This window comes from Primulina eburnea, chromosome 15, assembly GCF_022965805.1.
Source record: "Primulina eburnea isolate SZY01 chromosome 15, ASM2296580v1, whole genome shotgun sequence".
Classification (NCBI taxonomy): domain Eukaryota; kingdom Viridiplantae; phylum Streptophyta; class Magnoliopsida; order Lamiales; family Gesneriaceae; genus Primulina; species Primulina eburnea.
The window spans coordinates 28154058-28177208 of record NC_133115.1 but is presented as its reverse complement, the minus strand read 5'-3'; the positions used below and the strand labels follow the sequence as shown (position 1 = coordinate 28177208).

Here is a 23151-nt window from a genome sequence, read left to right as displayed (position 1 = left end):
ATATATTTTATGTTTATTTTGAATGAACTTTTTCCCACCAGATACTCTTTTTACCATGATTGGGATGGAAGCCTGAATTTAATTACTTATAATTAAATTGATTTGCTGGAGGGCTTTGATGGTGGATTTGAAATTACACCAATTTTTTGGAAGATTTCAAATACTTCACGATCATCATTGTATTTACATAAATTAAACATGGATTGGATTTAAAAAGCATCCAATAAAAATTCATCTAAACAATCGATAAATTTTAAATCTATAGATTTGAAATTCATAACTTCAAATTCCTTCGTACAAGCACAATCTTAATGAACGAGATCTGAGATGACACTTTAAAACGAAATCTTCTCTGCTTTTCATTGTAAAGTAATATCACAAACTTTATATAAAATTCATTCAAAAGTCATCAGTATTTGGTTAAACTACCAAATCAAAAAAAGGTACGAAATAGATAAATAAAGTACACGACAAAGAAAGCAAGGTGTTATTTTGTGGACTAAACTTTGCAATATTTATGTAATAATAAAACCAATGTCTTCTCAAAGCAGTAGCACTATTTTCCCATTTAAATCTTATGATAATTGGTCCTCCTTATACATATATGAATTAGCTTTTGCATCTTCCACTACTATAGCAAGTGGTCTTTATGTATGGCCTCATAGGATTATTCCAAGTGTTTCGTGTTAAAAAAAATTGAGTAGGTATCTTGTGAGACGGTCTCACGAATCTTATCTGTGAGACAGATCAACCATACCGATACTCACAATAAAAAATAATAATTTTTCATGGATGACCTAAATAGGAGATCTGTCTCACAAATACGACCCGTGAGACCGTCTCAAACAAAATTTTTGCCCAAAAAAAATTTGACCTTTAAGATAGAAAGAGAATCTTAACTTCATAAGATTTGTCGTTTTTCACGTTTACAACGTGACATGTGAGTTGCAGTATAGATTTAAAATAAGTATAAAGAAAAATAGTATGCATATCTCATCTAAGAAAATATTTTACATTCTACACTGTAGTTTGGAAATAGCTAGTCGATTACATGTTAGCAGTTAACTCAGCCACATTGAATTTTTTGTGTTGGTTTACTAACCAACAATTCATATGCTAAGACCTATTTTTTGGTATCTATTATGAGAAAAATTACATTTTTTGTCATGTAAATTGTACGACTTTCATTTTTTATCATGTTATTGATCAATTCACAGTCTTAGTTTATTTTTTTTTTCAATTTAAACTTTTTTCACCTGACTGCTGACGTGATATCAGACACGTCAGTAATGTCCATCGCTATGTAAATGATTTCGGTGACAAGTGATCATTTTTTGGTGGTACGTCAGCATTACTAATGGAAAAAAAAAATATACAGAAATTAGTGAATTAGGACTAGAAATTCACTGATAACGTGACTAACTATAGAAAATACACAAGTTACGAAAAGGAGAAAAAAAAAAAGATCTTCCCTTTTAGATTGGAACCAAAACAAATTAAGAAATTTAACTCTATATTATTTGAATTCTATTATTTGATAATAGTTGATTTTATAGGGTGTTGAAATCAAATGACTCGTATTGTTTTAGGGCCTAAGTTTAGTGCCTATTGGGCTATAAAAGAGGAGTGGACAAATTTTTATTTCCGGCTGCAATTTAGGGGTCCAGCACATAACCCCAATTATCGTAATCATGCTCTATGGTACTTGGTAATACAATTTTCATTATGATTATATATTATGATAATAGTATTTTTTTTCCCATGTTTGAAAATTAATTAATGTTTAAAACTTTGAGGAAATTTGAAGGCCAATGTTTTCAAGTTTCATTAATGTGAGTTGCAATAGTCGATGGACCAGTCCCCGACCACTGACACCAATATATGTATGAGAATTTGTTAGAATCGGGATGTTGGTTTAGAGGGGGTACAATCTCAATAAATTTTCGAATTAATTCGGTTGGGTAAGCATTGATGAATTATAATTCTTGTCAGCTGAGTATTAATAAGTCAGCAGTTGAGTGCTACACGGAGAGAGACTCACTTAATCAAATTTTGAAAAAAATGGCAAAGACTAAATAAACAATTAGGCTAACTAATTATAAGTGCACAAACAAATTGTTTTTGGAAGTTCTGAGATTTGAATAACTCGTATGTCACTCTTTTTCACTCGAGAATGAATTTTACTAAAAGATTTTGGCGACTACAACTATTTGCAATAACCCACTTCAAGAGCACTTATCATTGGTCTATTGAAACTCCTAGCTATCTCACAACTTCATCAATATGACAAGTAACACTCTTAATGTCAATTACAATTATCTTCATGCTAGCACAAATCGATCCTCAAATATTACGGAATATGCAAATACTATACACTAATAATATCTAGATCGTTACATCTTTCGTTTGGGTTGGAAATTACTCGACAATAAATTTTATGATATTTTGGGAATCTCTAATTATATCATTCAATCAATTAAATAATTAAAACATTTTTAGAATGAACTCCTACGATAATAATTAGTTTTAGTTACGTTTATGTGATCAGCTTCTAAAATATAGATTTGAATATTGTATAATAAAAAATAGTTCAACAATAAAAATTGATAATTTAAAATATTCTGATAATTTAAAAAAGAGTAAGTCTCATGTGAGACCGTCTCACGGATCATAATCTGTGAGACGGGTCAACCCTACCCATATTCACAATAAAAGTAATACTCTTAGCATAAAAAGTAATACTTTTTCATGGGTGACCCAAATAGAAGATCCGTCTCACAAATACGACCCGTGAGACCGTCTCACACAAGTTTTTGCCTTTAAAATATTGGACCTGAATTTAATTTGAAAAATCAATTTACAATCATCCAACCAATTTTCTTATTGCAAGACACATTGTTTTCCAAGGCTTGTGTAGCTAGAAGATTATAGTATTTACTTCTGCAATTGCTGTTAAAACATATTCGTACTAAATTAAGGACAATTTGGAAAATTACATTTGCCAAACATCAATTTTGAGTTGTGATATTTATTTTTAAAAAAATCTAAAAATAATATTTATAAATAGATGTCAAAACGGGCCGACCCAAACCATCTTAGCCCGATATCACGGGTCAGGTTGGTATGCCAATTCAGTGGGTTGGAAAAACATCGACCCGACCTTACATATCTATCTAGTTTCCAGTAGAAAAATCATCTTAGTTTGATTGTAATTTAGTCAATTTCTTTGTTTAAAGTTTTTTGGTCTTTAGTTTCAAATCTTAAACCTTTTGTAGAAAGAGTAGGTCTTATGTGAGACCGTTTCACGGATCTTAATCCGTGATACAGGTCAACCCTACTCATATTCACAATAAAAAGTAATACACTTAGCATAAAAGGTATTACTTTTTTCATTGATGACCTAAATAAGAGACTCGTCTCACGAATACGACCCATGAGATCGTCTCACGCAAGTTTTTGCCTTGTAGAAAAATGTTGGTTTTCGTTGGTAATGACATAATTCGTACTCATTTTGTTTACTAGTTTAATTTCCTAGTGACTTTATTTCATTTAGTATCCAACCCGTAAGATTAGAACTGACGGTCAATTGGGTATTTGTGTCGTTTTGATTGTTTATAAGTTAGATTTTTATTTATTTTCACAAATTGGTGTTTCAATACGCTTGACAAGCACACAAAAATTTAGAGCAAACGTTATTTTTTTTATTAAACAAAAGAGGAGGATTGTTAAATTTTTTTACAAAAATGGTTTAGTTAAATCTTTCTAAACGTTTCCCCACCAATAATGTGAAATAATATTTATGATTTTATTTGCTTATCAAATAATCTACTAGTTTAAATTTTATTTTTGTAAAATTCATACTTTAATTTTGGAATATTAGAAACAAAACTTTACTTAACTTGTAAGATATGATGATGCATAAATATTCCTTGGATATTGTATTTCAAAATAAAATATCTTTTCTTCATCTTTAATTTGCGAAAAATATATTTTGAGCATCAAATGATCGAGCAATCATCAACAGATGAAACTTATAAATTCATAAGTATTTTAGTACTTTTTCGGCGTATTATTTAACTTATGAACAAATATTCCTTCTAGGAAATGTTCAATCCATAATTCTAGACATGATTTTGTTTTTTTTTCAATGTCTTTTATCGTAAATTTATATTCCAAATACTCCACCATTTATTTTATTGTTGGAGTCTTTTTTAGCTAGTTGCAGTGCTACTGGAAAGCTTTTATGCTTACCCGATGGATCCTTCAAGAGCAATAAATTGAATATATCACATGTACCGAAGATTCCACACTATCTTGTAGGACACTGCTCTCATGAGAAGATCAAAGGTCAAATTTTAACCACGCATATATGGAGTCTACCAATTTCTTTAAAATCAGTGACCCAGATCCTGTAGAGGTACTGTCCCGACATGTAGCATCGACACTACCCACATGCACCATGATACTCTTATTATGTATAATGACACGTTGCTCTATTGAGACGTTGGTTTTAAATGTTGGATCTGATTTCATTTGCCACCTCAAATTCTATTGTGTGCATACTGTGAAAAATATATGTACTATGAAAAATATATATTTTTCATCAAATATTATGATAATATTTATAATTCTAAGTTGAATATATCATCGCATATACTTGTTAATTTTCATGAATAACACCATCCCAATTGGATTCATCAAACTAGCTGGTCGATCACGCTTCTAGCATATTTTAAAATTTTTTGCAAGTAAAATAAAATATGGTCCTACATGACATCGATTTCTTTCAGGACAACCAGCTTCCATTATTATTGACATTGATATTTTCACTCATTTTTTTTAAAAGGGTTTGTTATGATTGAGACTAAATTTAGAGGGGGTGAATAAATTTTTCTCAATAGATAATTCTGGTTGGATTACTAACACTGAAATTTGTTTCTTTTCAGTTGGGTTCTCAATAAAACAATCAATATAAACTATGTGGAAGTAGGATTACTGAGATTGTTTGAACAAATGGATTAATCAGAAAATCATTTGGGATTGACTGAATAGCTGTAAGGTAAATGTAATGTAGATACACTGCAACTTATGTAGGCAGTAAAGTTGTTTCTAGATCTTCGGAGATTTCAATACTCCTATGTCACCTTTCTTTTTTTCGGAAGGTTTATACTAAAACACTTTGGTAATTTCAAATAATTTGAATCACTCATTTCAGCAGGACTTAACAGTACCTAACAGAAACTCTTAGTATACTCTAATCCAAACAATTTGAACAGTAGGACTTCTTACTCTAAACTACACATATTACACAAATGAATTCTAAGCACAAATTTGATCCTCAATATTATCAAATAACTATTTCAGTTTGACTCGCAAAAAGCTTATTCAAAATATATGAGTTAATTCAAAAGGTTTGGAGATAGAGTCTAACTGCCTAATCTTCAGAGCTTGTTTAACTGATCTATTTATATATTAATCAGCAGTGGTAATATTTTTAAAATAATATATCGTTTCCAAATACAAATATCGTTATTGTCATGTCATCGTCCTAATATATCTTGGAAGTCTGCATGAACCCGACATTCTGTTAAAATTTAGTGACTGTTCGTACGGAAAATTTGACCACACAATCAAATAACAATTAAATCAAATGATAAAATAATTTGTTTAATAATTAAAAATGTTTTAGCCAATCCAACCAAACCATAACATGAATCGGCCAACATGTTTTAACACACATTCAATTGAATTGCTAAAATCGTAACAAATCTATCATTTTCTTAAGATAGGTTAGGTTGGGTTGCCTAGAATGACTAACCAAATTGACATCTCTACCTTCGAGCATACAGAAAAAACATAGGCTAAACAAATAAGAGAAATTGAGATCGTGATTTTGAATACAAATCAAACAAAAGTGATCTGATTAAATATTTCCTATTGGTAAATATTGTAAAGTGTGAGAACCGAAATTCTTCAACCTTTTTTTTAAAATTTTATTAATAATGTGTAAGGAAATTTAAGGGCTTAGGATCTTGGATTATTAAGTGGGAAATATATTGGAAATCCTTGTATTGAGAATCTTAAATCTTAATTATCAAGTCAATCAAATTAAGACCAAGACATGCAAATTTCGAAAATATGGGAAGGAGATTTACAAGATTGAGATATCCTACAAAATCTAGAAGATTGAAGCATCATATTGCAAGCAATTTTCGAAAATCATACAAGATTATATGACTAATTATTGTGATGGGTAGATACATGATTAATTGGAAGCAAATCATCAAAGGTTGCTCAAAATCCTTCTCATCTAGCAACCATATTTTTGAGCCAAATCAAAAGCAATGGATTAGGGAATAAAACCTCGCAACCTAGGTAACTCAATTTTCGAAAATGGGCAAGGATATTGGAGTCAAAATTGATGAGATTGGACATGATTTTTGGTAAGATTTGAATACCAAGTTTAGCTCCCTTCTCCTCCCCTATAAATACCACATCAAGCCTAGCATTTCCTACACCCTAAATTTCGAATTTCTTGCTGAAAGTCACAAAATTCAGCAGCTTGTCCATAGCCAAACTCTGCTCGAAAATCGTCCTAAATTCGTCCAAGAATTCAAGCCGAAGTGCTGCCCGATCGAAAAACAAGAAATGATCCAAGTTTAGCATCGTGCACTCCACGTTTTTAGCAATTAAAAATATTGTAAGTTCGTTGTTTTAAAGAATTAATTTCGATTATGCATTCTTCGTGTGTTTTTGAAAATACGGTCGAGTACATGTTCTTTTCTACTCCTTTTATGTGTCGAATTGTCATACTATTTTAAGCACTGTGAGTAGTCGACTGTATATTGGTGGGAATCCCAACCATGACGTACCCTTACGCGGTGGGGGATATAACCGCTATACGGCATCGCCCCCTTAGAGGAGTAAAAATTAGGTACTGACGTCAGTAAAGCATAGAAAGTAGATAAATCACAGTGGCTGGTCGATGTTATGAATGTGTTATGAAGTATGTATGCAATTCATGAAAATCTCAAAATTTATGCATGTTGTTTTATTGTGCTTGATATGCCCACATTTGCTGAGTATTCCCAAATACTCACCCCCTTTACAACCCTTCCAGATACGCTTGAAGAAGAACTCGAGGAAGAATAGTCTGATCAATTATGGGGATGGTGAACATGCAAGAATTTAAATTAAGTTTATTATAGTTATTCAGTTTTACATATCCGTATTAAACTCTGTCGTTTTTGAGATTTCAGTTTTGTGAAGACAATTGTTAGTTCATTTGAGATTATGATATATAAACTGGTTTCGATTTACACTGTGCTACAAAGGCTTGTTGTTTCGATTATGTGATTGTTAAATAACGCCAGTGTCAACCCTGAGATTCGGGCGTGACATTTAAGTGGTATCAGAGCCGATCGATATATCAGGGAAAACTGGTCAGAGGAGACAACATGGACTTGAGAGAGGTCATAGAGCAGAGCCTGTATCGAGAGGGAAAGCTGCGGGAGGATTTTGATCGGTACCGTAAGGAATTGGAGGAGGATAGGCAGCAAAATGCCAGAGGTTAAAGAAGACTGGAAATCCATGTGAGGCTATGAGCAGCCTGGTCAAGGTGACCCACGGTCTGACCCAGCAGGTGGAAACCCTGAAGAACCAGGTTAAGCAGAAGAAGTCTAAACGGGAGCAGTGCCAACATCATACCAGTGATCTGTTGGATGCGGCAGATGTAGAGATAGAGGAGCTGAAGGCGCAAGTGGCACAGCTCACGGGAGAGAACGCCCAGCTCACACAGATGATAGAGCTACTTCATGAGGACGAGCCAGAGGGGAGCCGGAAGAGGAAGAGCCTATAGAGATAGACGAGCCTATAGCAGCCATTGAAGATGGAGAGATAGATGACTAGTGTAAGGTCCTGAAATTAATTATCTGGTAATTTTGGCATTATTAGAATAATTATTGAGTTGTAAATTAAAATAATTATTTATGCCAAATAAATTCAAAAAGTGTGTTAAAAATATGTATTTTACAATATCGGAGAATTTAACGATATAAAAATACATATAGAGATTGAAATAGCACACAAGAGCAAATAAATGCAAAACCGGGATTATTGGGCATGTGTTACTATTTTTTTTAGTAACTAAATATGCATATACATACACACAATTGTCTTTTGGAGAGAGAAAGGAAGAAATCAGAAACCCAATCCCCCAATCCCGTAACCTTCCTTCCCCCTTTCTCCATTTTCGTCACTTTCAGCACCTTCATATTGGAAAAGCCATAACTTTCCCGTCCGGCGTTGAAATCACGAACGGTTTGAGGGGTTTTCTTCCTTACATCAGTAGCTTCGTTTTGAACCATGAATCGCTACTTTTGAAACTCGTTTCAGCCCCAATCGAACCCTATTTCGGGACTGCTCCTGTTCGAGTTTCTTGTTCGAGTTTAGGTCAACTATTGCTTGGTTTTTCTTGGTTCTTTGGAGTATATTGAGCAATGATTTGAAGCTTAAATCTTACCTTGCTGTTCCTGCGTTTTCCAGCTAGTTTTCAGTTCGGTTTTTGGTCGTGAATAGTGTTTTCCGACGTCTTTTCCGGCGAGTAGCAACATTGGACTGCTAGCGACTAGTTTATACTTCGATCTTGGTAATTTTGGATCCAATTCCAGATTTTTCGGTGCATAAGTAGGCTGCCCCGAAGTTTAATTTTACTCGCTTCGATTTAATTTCTCTTTGTCGATTTTAATGTATTATATTGACGTATATATTGGGTTTATATTGTAGGTTCGATCGTTGGAGAGCTTTGAGATATAAATCGAAGAGTTTGTGAATTAGTATCGAGTTAATCGTGTGATTATTTTGGAGAATTGCGGTTATTTAGTTAAAATTTCAGAATTGTTGAAATTGATTTGGGAATTAAGTTTTGATAATTAAAAATCAATAAGTTGGATTAATTTAGTTTTATTGAAGAATTGTGAATTATTCGACCTATTTTTATCATTGTTAGGTCGAGGAGAATAAAGTTGAGATTGTTGTGATTTTAGAGTAGGTTTAGGTATGTTACAGTTCGATAACATACGACGGTAAAACATAAATTATGTTTAATTGTCATTCTGTGTTGCAGTGATCGTGTTTATGATTTGTTGACTGTTGTAATATGTTAAATTTCTTCGTTGTGATATATGTTTATTATTGTGACATATTATTGGCATTTAGTATCGGGCATACAGTTATGACATTCATGTTGAGCCTATCGTTCTTGTTAGCCCATTGTTGATATCCATTGTTATCTGGCACTGTTGTTTATCTCGGGATCATCGTGTGGCTGATAGGCCTATACACATGAGACCGTAGATGTGATTGAACAATCCCGTGGTTAGTGCAACCTTTTGAGGTGAGCGCTGGGATTGTGTCATCTAGTTCGTTTTGTTGTGTCATCCTGTTATATCGTATCAGCTGTATGGAGGCCGAGTCAGGGGTGTTTTTCACCATAGCTTGGCAGGGCGGTTTAGCTGCATGACGATGTAGCTTCCCTGTGTTGTTGCTCGAGCATTATTCCAGTTGTTATCGTACCGTTTGTTGGCTCATGTTATCCCGGTCATTCGTTGAGCCTTTCCTGCATTGGATATTATATTTTATTATATGATTATGCATGATTTATGTTATTGTTGAACTATTTCATACCAGAATCCTAACATCAGTTGTTTACTGGGGGGCTGATGTGGTTGCTATTGGGCACCATGGTAGATCTCCCGAGTCATTTTGCAGGATCAGGCCGGGGTTCCGGCAGTGGAGCTCGGGATTGAGGTTGGATTGCTTGGTTCTGTTCAGTGGAGTCTCCCAGTTAGTCTATATGTATGTCTTGAGTTGTTTCAGTTTTGTATTGTAGTTTATTTGCCGGAGAAATGCTCCGTGTATCTGTAGTGATATTTGGTTGCTCTTGTGATGTCCTGAGTTGACTCTGTGATATTTATGATCTGGTGAGTAATTGGTAAGTGTTAATTCTGTTTAATTCTGGCCAGTGCGGCTATAGGTTGTTGACTTTGGTTTTGTTTTTAATGACTCTAGTTGTATATTTTGATATAAATTGATGTTTGATTTTTCGGGATGTCCTACTTACGGGGAGGTCATGCCGAATTTTTTTAGGCCCTGAGGTCCGTTTTAAAGTATTTTAAACATTTTTCCGCTGTATTTTTAAATCAAACCATTATTGTTTGATCATTAATTGTCGTTAGAGTAAATGGCCTCACAACTAGAGTGTCTTAGTGACCTTTCTTTATTACTAGCAGTTTATTTTCCCATTGTTGCTATATTATTTCAATCAGTACGATTTGTTTTCATTCAGTAATATTTGTTTCCATTTAGTATTCCTCTATATTCAAAAATTAATAAAGTTATGTTTCTTTATTAATTTCTGTCGTTCCGGCATAACTTATTCGTTCTAACTTATCGTTATGAACAAAAAATTCTTAGAAACATTTAAATTGTATGAAATGGCTGGTAGACCTCCAAGACAAAACCGCAACCCCCGCTATGCTAACAACAATAATGCCAACGAAGGAGATAATGGACCACCACCTGGGTTCAGTCTTAACCAAGCAGGCCTGATGGCTATAGCCATGATCGTGGCAACGACATTGCAAGGGTTAGTGAACCCGAACGCCAATCAGCCACCACCACCTCCACCACAGCACGAAGTCAAGTTCCACTATGAATCACTTTGCAAGAACAGGTGTCCAACCTTCAGTGGAGCTGCCGACCCTGAAGTTGGTCAGAGTTGGCTGAAAAGCGTAGAGACTCAGCTGCGACTGTTGGAAGTCCCTGAGGCACTGAAAGTGGACGTGATAGTGCCTTTCTTGGAGGATAAAGCAGGCAAGTGGTGGGAAGCAATCTCGCCAGCCATTACAGCTGCAGGACCAATCACTTGGCAGCATTTTAGAAAAGCTTTTCTGAAACAGTATTATCCAGCCGAGGTCAGACTGTAAAAACTGAGTGAGTTTGAAAATTTCAGCCAAGCTCCAGATATGTCAGTTGTGGAGTACACCTCCCAGTTCAATGCCCTTGGATCATATGCTCCAGCAATCATGATGGATGAAGTTATGAAATTGCACCGCTTTAAGAAGGGATTGAACAGCATGATCCAATCAGCTCTAGCAGTCTACCAACCTGCAAAATTTTCAGACCTGATGGGGGCGGCTACCGAGCCGAAGCTAATATTCGTCGAATAGAAAGGGAAAATAGGAACAAGCGAGCCCCTAGTAGCCAGCCTTCTCAGGGAAAACCAATGTTCAAGAGGCCCAATCAGTCAGGTGGACCTCCCTTAGGGCAATCCCTCGCCACTAACTATCAAGGACTCAAGCCATGTCCAACTTGAGGCTTCAGACACGCCAGGGAATGCCGAAGGGCCAGCGGTGTATGCTTTGGATGTGGAAAATCGAGGCACAGAATTGAAGAATGTCCTACCGCCGCCAACTGACCAGCAGGGCCGAACAGAGGAACTGGGCCAAATGCGGGAGCATACCCTAGTAAACCAAATGAGGACAAACCTAACGCTAGGGTCTTTGCCATGACTCAGTAAGAGGCAGACAACGCCAATGAAGTCGTGTCAAGTACCATACTTATTCAGCAAGTACCTGCTTATGGATTATTTGACTGTGGTGCTACCCATTCTTTTATATCTAAGATATTTGCTAAAAAGTTAGGATGTAAGCCCGAGAAACTAACTGAGCCCTTTCGTATAGCCACACCTACAAGTAGAAACGTAGAAACTCACGAAATCTACAGAGATTTGTAAAATCAATATCAGTAATCGGACTTTTAGCTCCGACTTGATACAGTTAATCATGGTCAATTTTGACATCATCTTAGGGATGGATTGGTTAGCAAGAAACAGTGCGATAATAGATTGTAAGAGAAAGAGAGTCAAACTCCGAACCCCGATCAGGACGAAGTCGTGTTCCACGGTAAATCCAAGGAACGGAAATCGATGCTTCCGCATTTCAAGCTTGGAGAACCATGAAATCCACAAAAGACATCTACCTAGCAATGATCGGTGAAATTAAAGAAGAAGTCGATCTGAAAATGGAGGAAATCCCGATAGTGAGAGAGTTCCCAGATGTTTGTCCAGAAGAACTCTCGGGGATGGTCCTGAACCGCGAAGTAGAGTTCGAGATCAATCTGGTTCCCAGTGCTGCACCAATCTCTAAAGCACCTTACAGAATAGCACCAGCCAAACTCAAGGAGCTGAAAGAACAACTCCACGAATTGGCATAAAAGGCAAATTCGACCTAGTGTGTCTCTGTGGAGAGCTCCAGTACTCTTCGTGAAAAAGAAATACGGGAGTATGAGATTGTGCATCGATTATAGAGAACTGAACAAGATCATGATCAAGAACATGTGCCCTCTACCTCGGATAGACGATTTGTTTGATCAGCTTAAAGGAGCCGCCGTCTTTTCTAAACTGGATCTGAGGACAGGTTACCACCAGTTGAAGGTCGGGGCTAAAGATATCCCCAAAACAGCCTTTCGAAACAGATATGGACATTATGAATTCATAGTGATGCCTTTTGGTCTTACAAACGCACCGGCAGCATTCATAGACCTGATGAACAGAGTATTCAAGCCATTCCTAGATCAGTTCATAGTGGTATTTATCGACGATATCCTCGTCTATTCTCCCGACGAGACGAGCCACGAAGAGCACATTCACCTTGCTCTGCAAATCTTAAGAGAGAATAAGCTTTATGCTAAGTTTAACAACTGTGAATTCTGGCTAAGGAGTGTGTCATTTCTAGGACACGTGATCTCGAGAGCAAGAGTGTCAGTGGATCCAAGGAAAGTAGAGGCAATTACAGAGTGGCCGAATCCTAAGAACGCCACCGACATCAGAAGCTTTCTTGGATTGGCATGTTACTATCGGAAGTTTGTCGAAGGGTTCTCCTCGATAGGCGTGCCACTGACTAAACTCACACAAAAGAATTCTAAATTCATCTGGAGTGAGGATTGTGAGAAGAGTTTCCAGACATTGAAAGAGAAACTCGCGTCCACGCAAGTGTTGATCTTGCCCGCAGAGAATAAAGATTTCACTAACTACAGTGACGCCTCTAAGGAAGGTTTAGGATGCATACTCATGCAGGAAGGAAGAATGATCGCCTACGCATCAAGGCAGTTGAAACCGCATGAGTAGAACTACCCTACTCATGATCTGGAACTAGCAGCGGTTATCTTCGCCTTAAAGATTTGGAGACACTGCCTCTATAGTGCTAAATGTGAAATCTTCATATACTATCAGAGCATCAAATACTTGTTCACCCAAAATTTGCTGAATATGAGGTAAAGACGATGGATCAAAGTTCTGAAGGACTATGACTTGACCATAATCTATCATCCGGGTAAAGAAAACAAAGTGGCTGATGCGCTAAGTCGGAAGGGCCCAGGCAAGGTGACTCTAGCTTCTCTCTCGGCCCAGCCATGTCTGCAGGAGACCGTCAAATTAAACCAAGATCGAGACCCGGTACTTACCAAACTTAAGGATCAAGTCAGAGAAGGGAAGTCTCAGGATCTTCAAATTCATAACAGGGGAATCTTATGGATAAAAGGAAGTCTGTGTGTGCCTGACAGTGATAACCTTCGCCAAGAGATAATGACAGAGGCGCACAAGTCTAAGTTCTCAGTCCATCCAGACAGTACAAAAATGTACATGGATCTCAAAAATAACTTTCTGGTGGAATGGCATGAAAAGAGATGTAGCGGAATTCGTTTCCAGATGTCAGATATGTTAGCAAGTCAAAGCAGAACACCAGCGACCTGGAGGATTACTGCAACCTCTGGAAAATCACGAATGGAAGTGGAAGCATATTTCCATGGGATTTGTGATAGGATTGCCAAAGTCCAGGCAAAGCCATGACAGTATATGGGTGATCGTAGACAGACTCACGACGACCGCACACTTCCTACCCGTCCGCATGAATTACAATCTCGACAAGTTGGCTTCACTATACATGGACAACATTGTGAGGTTGCATGGAGTGCCAGTGAGAATCTTATCTGATAGAGACCCGAGGTTCGTCTCGCGCTTTTGGAAGAGCTTTTAAGAGGCCATGAGAACGAAAGTAACCCTAAGTATGACCTATCATCCTCAAACCGATGGACAAACTGAGAGAACCATACAAACCTTAGAAGATATGCTGAGAGCATGCGCCCTTGAACTCAGTAGCAACTGGAGCACTTATCTACCCTTAGTTGAGTTTGTATACAACAATATCTATCACAGCAGCATCGAAATGGCTCCATACGAATCTTTTTATGGAAGGAAATGTCGATCACCACTTTATTGGGATGAAGTGGGAGAAAAAGCCGTGGTGGGACCCGAGCTAGTACAAATGACCGTGGACAAGGTTAAACTCGTTCGGGAAAAACTCAAAGCAGCTCAAGACCGACAGAAGAGCTAGGCAGATCTTAAAAGAAGGCCTGTAGAGTTCAATGTGGGTGAGAAGGCTTATGTTAAGGTCTCACCTATGAGAGGAGTTGTCCGATTCAGTAAAGCCGGGAAACTGAACCCTCGATATGTTGGGACATTAGAAATCTTGGAAAACGTGGGCACGCTAGCATGCAGACTGGCACTACACCAAGCATGTCAAGAATCCACAATGTGTTCCACGTATCCCAACTAAAGAGATACATTCCCGACCCAAGTCACGTGTTGGAAGTAGAACCACTCTTGACCGAAGGAAACTTGGGAGAAGAACTGAAATACAAAGAAGTCTCCATCAGAATTGTGGACACCAAAGAACAAGTTCTTAGAGAACGTATTATTCTCTACGTCAAGGTACAGTGGTCCAGGCTTTTTTTTAAAATATTATAAATTTTAAAAATCTTTATAAAAATATTGCAAATTGAGATTGTTTATAAAACTAGTACAATCCGTATTTCACTGCACCGGATTCTAACAGCGACGGTTTAACACCCGTCGCCAATAGTGACGGTTTATTAATCCGTCGCTATTTGCGACGGTAAAACCGTCGCTATTGGCGACGGGTGTTAAACCGTCGCTGTTAGATTCTCCGTGCCCCCTTTCTTTTTTATTTTTTTAATTTTTTTTAAATAAGTCTGAATCCGGTGCAATGAAATTTTTTTTTTTAAAATAAGTCTGAATCTGGTGCAGTAAAATGCGGATTGTACTAGTTTTATAAACTCTTTCATTTTACAACATTTTTGTAATGTTTTATTTAGTTTATAATATTTTTAAAAAAAGCCGACAAAATATTGCATTATATTACTGTAAATAATAATATTGACGGCGTGCGATTAAAGTACTCCTTTAATGTCTAGACACAATTTTTTTTTAAATCTTTTACTATTGACAACAGCGCATATAAACATGCACACTGTTAATAATACTATTAACGGCGTGTCTTTATTGTGCGCTGCGAAAATTGCATATGTTATTAACAGCACACATAAATGCATTTTGCGGATATTACTATCCGCAGCGTGCTTTTAATGCAGTGAAATACGGTAACGGAGTACATTAATCGCACGCCGTCAATATTATTATTTACAGTAATATCATGCAATATTTTATCGGCTTTTTTAAAAAATATTATAAATTAAATAAAACATTATAAAAATGTTGTAAAATGAAAGTGTTTATAAAACTAGCACAATCAAAAAAATTCACTGCACCGGATTCAGATTTATTTAAAAAAAAATAAAAAAAAATAAGAAGGAAAGGGGGCACGGAGAATCCGTGCTAGACTGCACCGTATTCTAACAGCGACGGTTTTACACCCGTCGCCACTAGCGACGGTTTATAGTTTTATAAACGATCTCAATTTGCAATATTTTTATAAAGATTTTTTAAATTTATAATATTTTTTAAAAAAAGCCCAGTGGTCCAACCACACAGAGCGAGAAGAAACTTGGGAAGTTGAATAGAAGATGCGAAAGGAATATCCCTAACTATTTGGAGATCAAGCCGACTCCAGTTTCGAGGACAAAACTTCTCATAAGGAGGGAGGGGTGTGAGAACCGAAATTCTTCAAACTTTTTTTGATCTTTTATTAATCATGTGTAAGGAAATGTAAGGGCTTAGGATCTTGGATTATTAAGTGGGAAATATATTGGAAATCCTTGTATTGGGAATCTTAAATCTGAAATATCAAGTCAATCAAATTAGGGCCAAGACATGCAAATTTCGAAAATATGGGAAGAGGATTTACAAGATTGAGATATCCTATAAAATCTAGAAGATTGAAGCATCATATTGCAAGCAATTTTCGAAATCCTACAAGATTATATGACTAATTATTGTGATGGGTAGATACATGATTAATTGGAAGCAAATCATCAAAGATTTCTCAAAATCCTTCCCATCTAGCAACCATATTTTCGAGCCAAATCAAGAGAAATGGATTAGGGAATAAAACCTCACAACCTAGGTAGCTCAATTTTCGAAGAAAGGCAAGGATATTGGAGTCAAAATTGATGAGATTGGGCATGATTTTTGGTAAGATTTGAATACCAAGTTTAGCTCCCTTCTCCTCTCTTATAAATACCACATCAAGCCTAGCATTCCCTACACCCTAAATTTCGAATTTCTTGCTGAAAAGTCACGAAATTTAGCAGCTTCTCCGTAGCCAAACTATGCTCGAAAATCGTCCCAAAGTCCTCCAAGAATTCAAGACGAAGTGCTGCCGATCGAAAAACAAAAAGTGATCCAAGTCTAGCATCGTGCACTCCACGTTTTTAGCAATTAAAAATATTGTAAATGGTTTGTTTTAAAGAATTAATTTCGATTATGCATTACTCGTGTGTTTTTTAAAATATGGTCGAGTACATGTTCTTTTCTATTCATTTTCTTGTGTCGAATTGTCATACTGTTATAAACACTGTGAGGAGTCGACTGTATATGGGTGGGAATCCCAACCATGACGTACCCTTACGCGGTGGGGGATATAACTGCTATACAGCCTCGCCCCCTTAGAGGAGTAAAAATTAGGGACTGACGTCAGTAAAACAGAGAAAGTAGATAAATCACAGTGGGTGGTCAATGTTATGCATGTGTTATGAAGTATGTATGCAAGTCATGAAAATCTCGAAATTTATGCATGTTGTTTTATTGTGCTCGATATGCCCCCACTTGCTGAGTATTCCCAAATACTCACCCCCATTACAACCCTTCCCAGATAAGTTTGAAGAAGAACTCAATGAAGAATAACCTGATCAATTCTGGGCATGGTGAACATGCAAGAATTTAGATTAAGTTTATTATAGTTATTCAGTTTTACGTTTCCGTATTAAACTTTGTCGTTTTTTAGATTTCGGTTTTGTGAAGACAATTGTTATTTTATTTGAGATTATGATATATAAACTGGTTTCGGTTTACATTGTGCTACAAATGTTTGTTGTTTCGATTGTGTGATGGTTAAACAACGCCGGTATCAACCTTGAGATTCGGGGCGTGACATAAAACATAAGAGAAAGACAGATGAATAGAGAGTGTTCATAAGATAAGAGAAAATTACTCATGTGAAATTTTCATTGTATTGAATACTCCTATTTATAGGAAAAAATTACAACATACAATTCTTTACATATATATTATCTTTCCATATTTATCTTGATCACAAATATCTTAAATCTAAGCAAATAAGAATATCATCTACAACAAAGAATATATGGAAAAAATTACAACATACATTTCTTTACATATATTATATTTTCATATTTATCTCGATCATAAATATATCAAATCTAAGCAAATAAGAATACTCACCTATAACAAGAATATATTTATAACACTCCCTTAGATAATAATTTGCATAGCAAAAGATTCGTCGAAAATATCCACTTGGTAGGATGGATGCTTGGTAAATTCTTCGGGATTCAAATTTTGTCTCGTTAAAATATTGACAGTAAAATTATGAGGAAAAAATCTAAGTGAAGGAAAAAAAATCATAACAATAAATATTTATTTGAATGTCCTCCTAATGATGGATATTCCTAGTTAAAACCTTATTAGGAAAAAAATCGTAACAATAAATATTTATTGATAATTATCATTGTGTTACTTCTAGAACATCAAATAATATATCATAAATTTAAGTATTGAGAGCACAACACGTTGTGCTTCTCATATGGGTCAACATAATGAGATTTATTGTAAGGCTTGAGATTTATTAGTCTTCATTGATGTGATATTCGAAGATATGAAAATGCATGACATGTAATGAGAGGTACTAGATTTATTAGTCTTCATTGACGTGATATTCAAAGATATGAGTATGCATGACATGTAATGAGAGGCACTAAGTGAGATGAGATTATGGAATATGGCAAGTAATGAAGACCGCACCCGCGCTAAGGAAGCTACCGCACCTGCGGTTGTTGGACAAAGAGTTGGGACATTTTTACAGTAGACACACCGCACCCGCGGTGCAGCTACAGTAGGGTCACCGCACCTGCGGTAAGAACAGGACCCACCCGCGGTCGACATTTATGAATTTTTGGAAGGCATGCCGAAGCTTGAACTCACCTGCGGTGGAAAGAGACCGAACCCGCGGTGCTGCATGCGAGAAATCCACCTTTGTTTCTTATGATGTCACATGGCATATATATAAGAATTGCGCTGAGTCTTCATTTTTGAGCATTCCATCAGATCAGCAACGAGAGAGAAAGGGGTTTCCAAGCTTTCCTTCCAGCTTTACTACTTGGTTGTGTAAGATTTATCCATCCAAAGTTTAATCCAAGTTGAGATTCTTGTTCCTCTTGACAAAGGCTTCAAAAGGGTATACTTTTGATATCTTTTCAGCATGATCGAGATCCCATGTGTGGGAAGAAATTACAATATGATGGTTATATTATGTTCTTAACATATTGAGCATAGTATATTCGCAACCATATCGATTATCGGATGTCGTATGCTATTGATATGAATTTCAGCATATATTGTATATAAGATTATACAGATTTCAGAAGTTAGGTATGATTTTGATGAAGATTATGAGTTATAGATATTGATTATGTTGTTATTGAGTTATCAATATCACAAGATTATGCCGTTGTATTGTCGAGGGGTATAGAGATTGATTATTGATGCATATATGTGTTGAATGGAGTTGTAACTTGATAAAGTACATATATACATTGCCATTTCAGATTTGATTGACGGACTTGATATTCGACTTCGAGATCTCGATTGATTCCAACGACAAGAAGGTATAATTCATGTGAATTCGGGAGATATGACTCGAATCAGAATTGGTTGGAGTTTCCCAAAATCACATACTAGATTGTTGTTTATATTTGATTTCGATTATGTCTTGTTTATAGATTTATATTCAAGCATTGAGATAGGAGTCATTGGCAGACTTGCCACACTAGACGTTCGGTGGTGTTGACGCATAGGAGAATATTGACTTCGATTGTAGACATTCGATACAGACAGGGCCGAAGTCTAGGAATAAGACGTACCGTTACCCCGATTGGGAGGGTAGGTAACAGACAGTGACGTCTTATTCACACCGGGATCCCTAGAGTTAGAGTTCGAGTCGAGTCAAGATATGAATTGATTTGAATTGCATGCTTATATTGCTTTGGTTTCATAGATTATGGAACTCATTGCTATTGCTCTTATTCATGTTAGTGTACTTCATGATTTATATTGCGTATATGCATGTATAACATGTTTTATACTGAGATTCGTTCTCACCGGAGTTTCCGGCTGTTGTTATGTCTGTATGTGTGCATGGCAACATGTGGGACATGATCTGGGTCTCGATGAGGATGAGAGATTGATAGAGTGGTGATCACGGGCATGGAAGAAGAACTAGTGGTCTAGATGTTTGGACACTGTTAATACTAGTTTGTATATAAATGTTGAAACAAGACATGTTTGTATTTATGTTTGTTGAAATAAAATAGAGACATCTTGCTTTATATATACATTTGATTTAATGTTCAAAGCAAAAATTTGACCCACATTTTTAGAAAAGATCCAATAAATCCCAAACAGAATTGATTTAGAGTTCGGGTCCCCATATTTATCTTAATTCTCAAATTTGTTACAATATCGTGCTAATAACATATAAATCGTAAGAGAAATAGAGATAAATATATAAAATTCATAAGAGAATTCATATAAATCAATAATATTCATGTTCAATTTTCATTAAACTCAATCTCCATATTTATAAAAAAAATTATATCATACAAATATTTATAGATATTATTTTTTCATATTTATTTTGATAAAAGGTATCTAAAATATAAACAAATAAAAATAATAATCCAAGTCAACAATATATTAATAACAATAAATTATGTATAATGTCTCCCAATAAAATTGGAACGTATTATTGTTATTATTATTATTTAAAAAATATTTATCGAGAAATTGGCAAATACGCAGTAATTGCTATTTTAGTGAACGGATAAGATTTGAGAGATCTTCGTCTAGGCTGCCGCGTGTTACGCCATTAAAATCCTTAAATCACTCGACGCAGTGTGGAAACTCCGTATCCCATTTTCTACTACGACCTTCTAGATTTCCCATTATTTATCTAATTAGAATCCCCACTGCCGCTTCAGTTTCCCTTCCCCCACTACGAAAACCGCGTTTATGTTACCATTTTACCTCTACTCTTGAAAAATCTACACGTAATCCCTTTTTCCTCGAAATTTCTAGTTTTTCTTCTCGATATATACCATACCTTCTGTTTCTTGTTTTTCCCAGCAATCCCATTTCGTAAAGTTAGCTTCTTTATTTGTTTAATTAATTAATTAATAATAATAATTTGATCTAGTTTCGGATTTCTTGATTTTTTGGGTGGAATTTTTGAGGAATGGAGAGCAACCAGTCTACCTTCTGGCAGTTCAGCGATAATCTTCGTCGTCATACTGATAATTTGTCGAATCTGTCTCTTAATGATTCGATTTGGAGTAATGGTTATGCAGCTAAGCGGGAGCGCCGGAACTTTGATTTCCGAAACGGTGGTGACGCGGGGTCGGTGAGCTCGCCTTTGGAGCTTGTCAACGATATTGAATCGGATCTGGAAAGGTTGAATCTTGGGTTCATTAACGAGGGGTGGAAGGCTCCAGCTCCGGCTCCGATTAAGGACAACGTTTCCGGGTTTGGAACTCCGAGGAACAACTTCGGGTTCACGAACGACTGGAAATCGCCGATCAATGCCGATCTTCCCCGGTTGAGGTTCAATGACACCATTTCCGGGTACGGGTTCGGCAACGATGTGTGGAAAGCTCCCCTCAAAGACGACTTATCAGGGTTCGGATCCAAACCCGCTCTACACGGCGGGTTGAACAAGGGGATTTATCCGATCACCCCATCTCTGAATATCAAGAGTTACAACAGAGGGAAAGGTCATTTTATCAACAACGTTGCGGTGAATAAGTCTGGGGTGAAGAACGAAGAGGAGATAGCTTACGGCGGCGCCGGAAAAAATGGGAAGAAGAACAAAGTTAATAAGGAGAATGTTGGGAATGGTAACGGGGAAAACAAGAATGGTTTGGATAAAAGATTCAAGACGCTGCCGCCGGCCGAGGCTTTGTCAAGAAATGAAACCATTGGAGGGTATATCTTCGTGTGCAACAATGATACCATGGCTGAGAATCTTAGAAGGCAACTCTTCGGTATGTTGTTAAATTTTATTTGCAGGATCTTCAGTATCTAATTTTCGGATTGTGGAAAGGGATCCCTTCGAGTTCCGTTAACTGGTGATGGTTTAGTTTCTTTAGGTGAAAATTATTTGTGAACTTTAAATTGGCTTTATACGAGTGATTCAGATAAAAAGATCTTTGGAATTTGAATGGAGTTTGCTTTGGCTTCATACTGTCGAAACTTCTTTCATTTGCAAAATTGTTCTTGAAATGAAACAATGTTTCTTACTTCTCTAAATGTGTCACACGATCTTGTTTTCAGGTTTGCCTCCCCGCTACCGCGACTCGGTCCGTGCGATAACACCAGGATTACCCCTCTTCCTGTACAACTACTCGACCCATCAACTCCATGGAATCTTCGAGGTTCGTGTCCTCTCTGATCTATGATAAGTCTGGATCCACTGATGGGTTTTCTTATTTATTGTGGCCTGACTTGTGGATTATTTGTGCAGGCCGCAACATTTGGTGGATCTAACATCGACCCAACAGCTTGGGAGGACAAGAAAAACCCTGCCGAATCACGATTTCCTGCTCAGGTTCGGTCCTACAGCACACACCATTCCAAAGAAACATAGCAAACTCATGTTTATCTAGGGAAAACTCAAACGTTATATTCACGTGCAGGTTCGAGTGATCACGAGGAAGATTTGTGAGCCTTTGGAGGAGGATTCATTCAGGCCAATCCTCCATCACTACGATGGTCCTAAGTTCCGTCTTGAACTGACCGTGCCAGAGGTGAGTGAATATACTCTTTCCCTTTCCATAGCGAGTGGGTAGATTATTCGAAAAGTTTGTATAAACTGGCCTAACATTCATACGGTTTGAACCTGCAGGCACTATCCCTCTTAGACATTTTTGCAGAAATCGATGCTTGAAAATGCAATAGACCTCCTACGATGAAAATAAACGAAGATCGGAGTCTTGAGTTAGAGAGATTGCGAGACGAAATTAGTAGGATACGGCAGTTTCTGTGAATATGAAATACAACGTTGCTGCAATGTGGGGATGGAATATGACACATCTCCCCTATAGTACTATAATGTATTAAGTTATATTTGTGTAATGTAATACATGAGGAAACGTTATATGTCTAGCTATATCCGCTCGTTACGGTTGCATCTTTTGTGATTTTGTGTATCTTAATTTATTAGTAGTTTTCCTGCTATTAGACGGACAACAAATATATAAGTTTGAGACGAGATATTGAATCCGAGATCTTAAGTAAATATTCATATTTGATGTTGGGATTGGATAAAGAAAAAGTAGGCTATTTTGATGATAAAAAACACGTGACTTTGTTATGAGTTGGATATTTTTTTGGGCAAATTCCTTCATTTAGATGGTTGTTAAATCAAATTTGTGTGTGTGTGTGTGTGTTTTTGTTTTTTTTTTTGGGTTTTAATAAATTTCTATTTTGCTAATAAATCGACACAACTGAAATTTGATTTTAAAATGATTTCTTTATTTCTTAGATAA

The 23151-nt window shown here is 36.4% G+C and overlaps 1 protein-coding gene and 1 long non-coding RNA gene across 3 annotated transcripts; both read left to right on the top strand.

Annotated features, from left to right (window-relative positions):
- Window positions 1–8198: 8198 nt before the first annotated feature.
- Window positions 8199–9493, top strand: LOC140814713 (uncharacterized). The gene is made up of 3 exons (XR_012114141.1): window positions 8199–8451; window positions 8545–8647; window positions 8785–9493. It is a non-coding gene; the product is annotated as an uncharacterized lncRNA (long non-coding RNA).
- Window positions 9494–20558: 11065 nt separating this feature from the next.
- LOC140813910 (DCD domain-containing protein NRP-B-like) lies at window positions 20559–22907 on the top strand. Of its 2 annotated transcripts, XR_012114041.1 has the most exons (6): window positions 20559–21648; window positions 21938–22038; window positions 22128–22211; window positions 22300–22410; window positions 22509–22732; window positions 22770–22907. XR_012114041.1 is itself a non-coding variant. In XM_073172722.1 (5 exons), exons 1-5 carry the CDS (start codon window positions 20844–20846, stop codon window positions 22548–22550), a joined length of 1143 nt encoding a protein of 380 aa, XP_073028823.1. In that variant the 5' UTR covers window positions 20559–20843; the 3' UTR covers window positions 22551–22793. The 2 variants fall into 2 exon arrangements, 1 of the variants encoding a protein (XP_073028823.1); XM_073172722.1 differs by having other exon boundaries at window positions 22509–22793.
- Window positions 22908–23151: the final 244 nt, after the last annotated feature.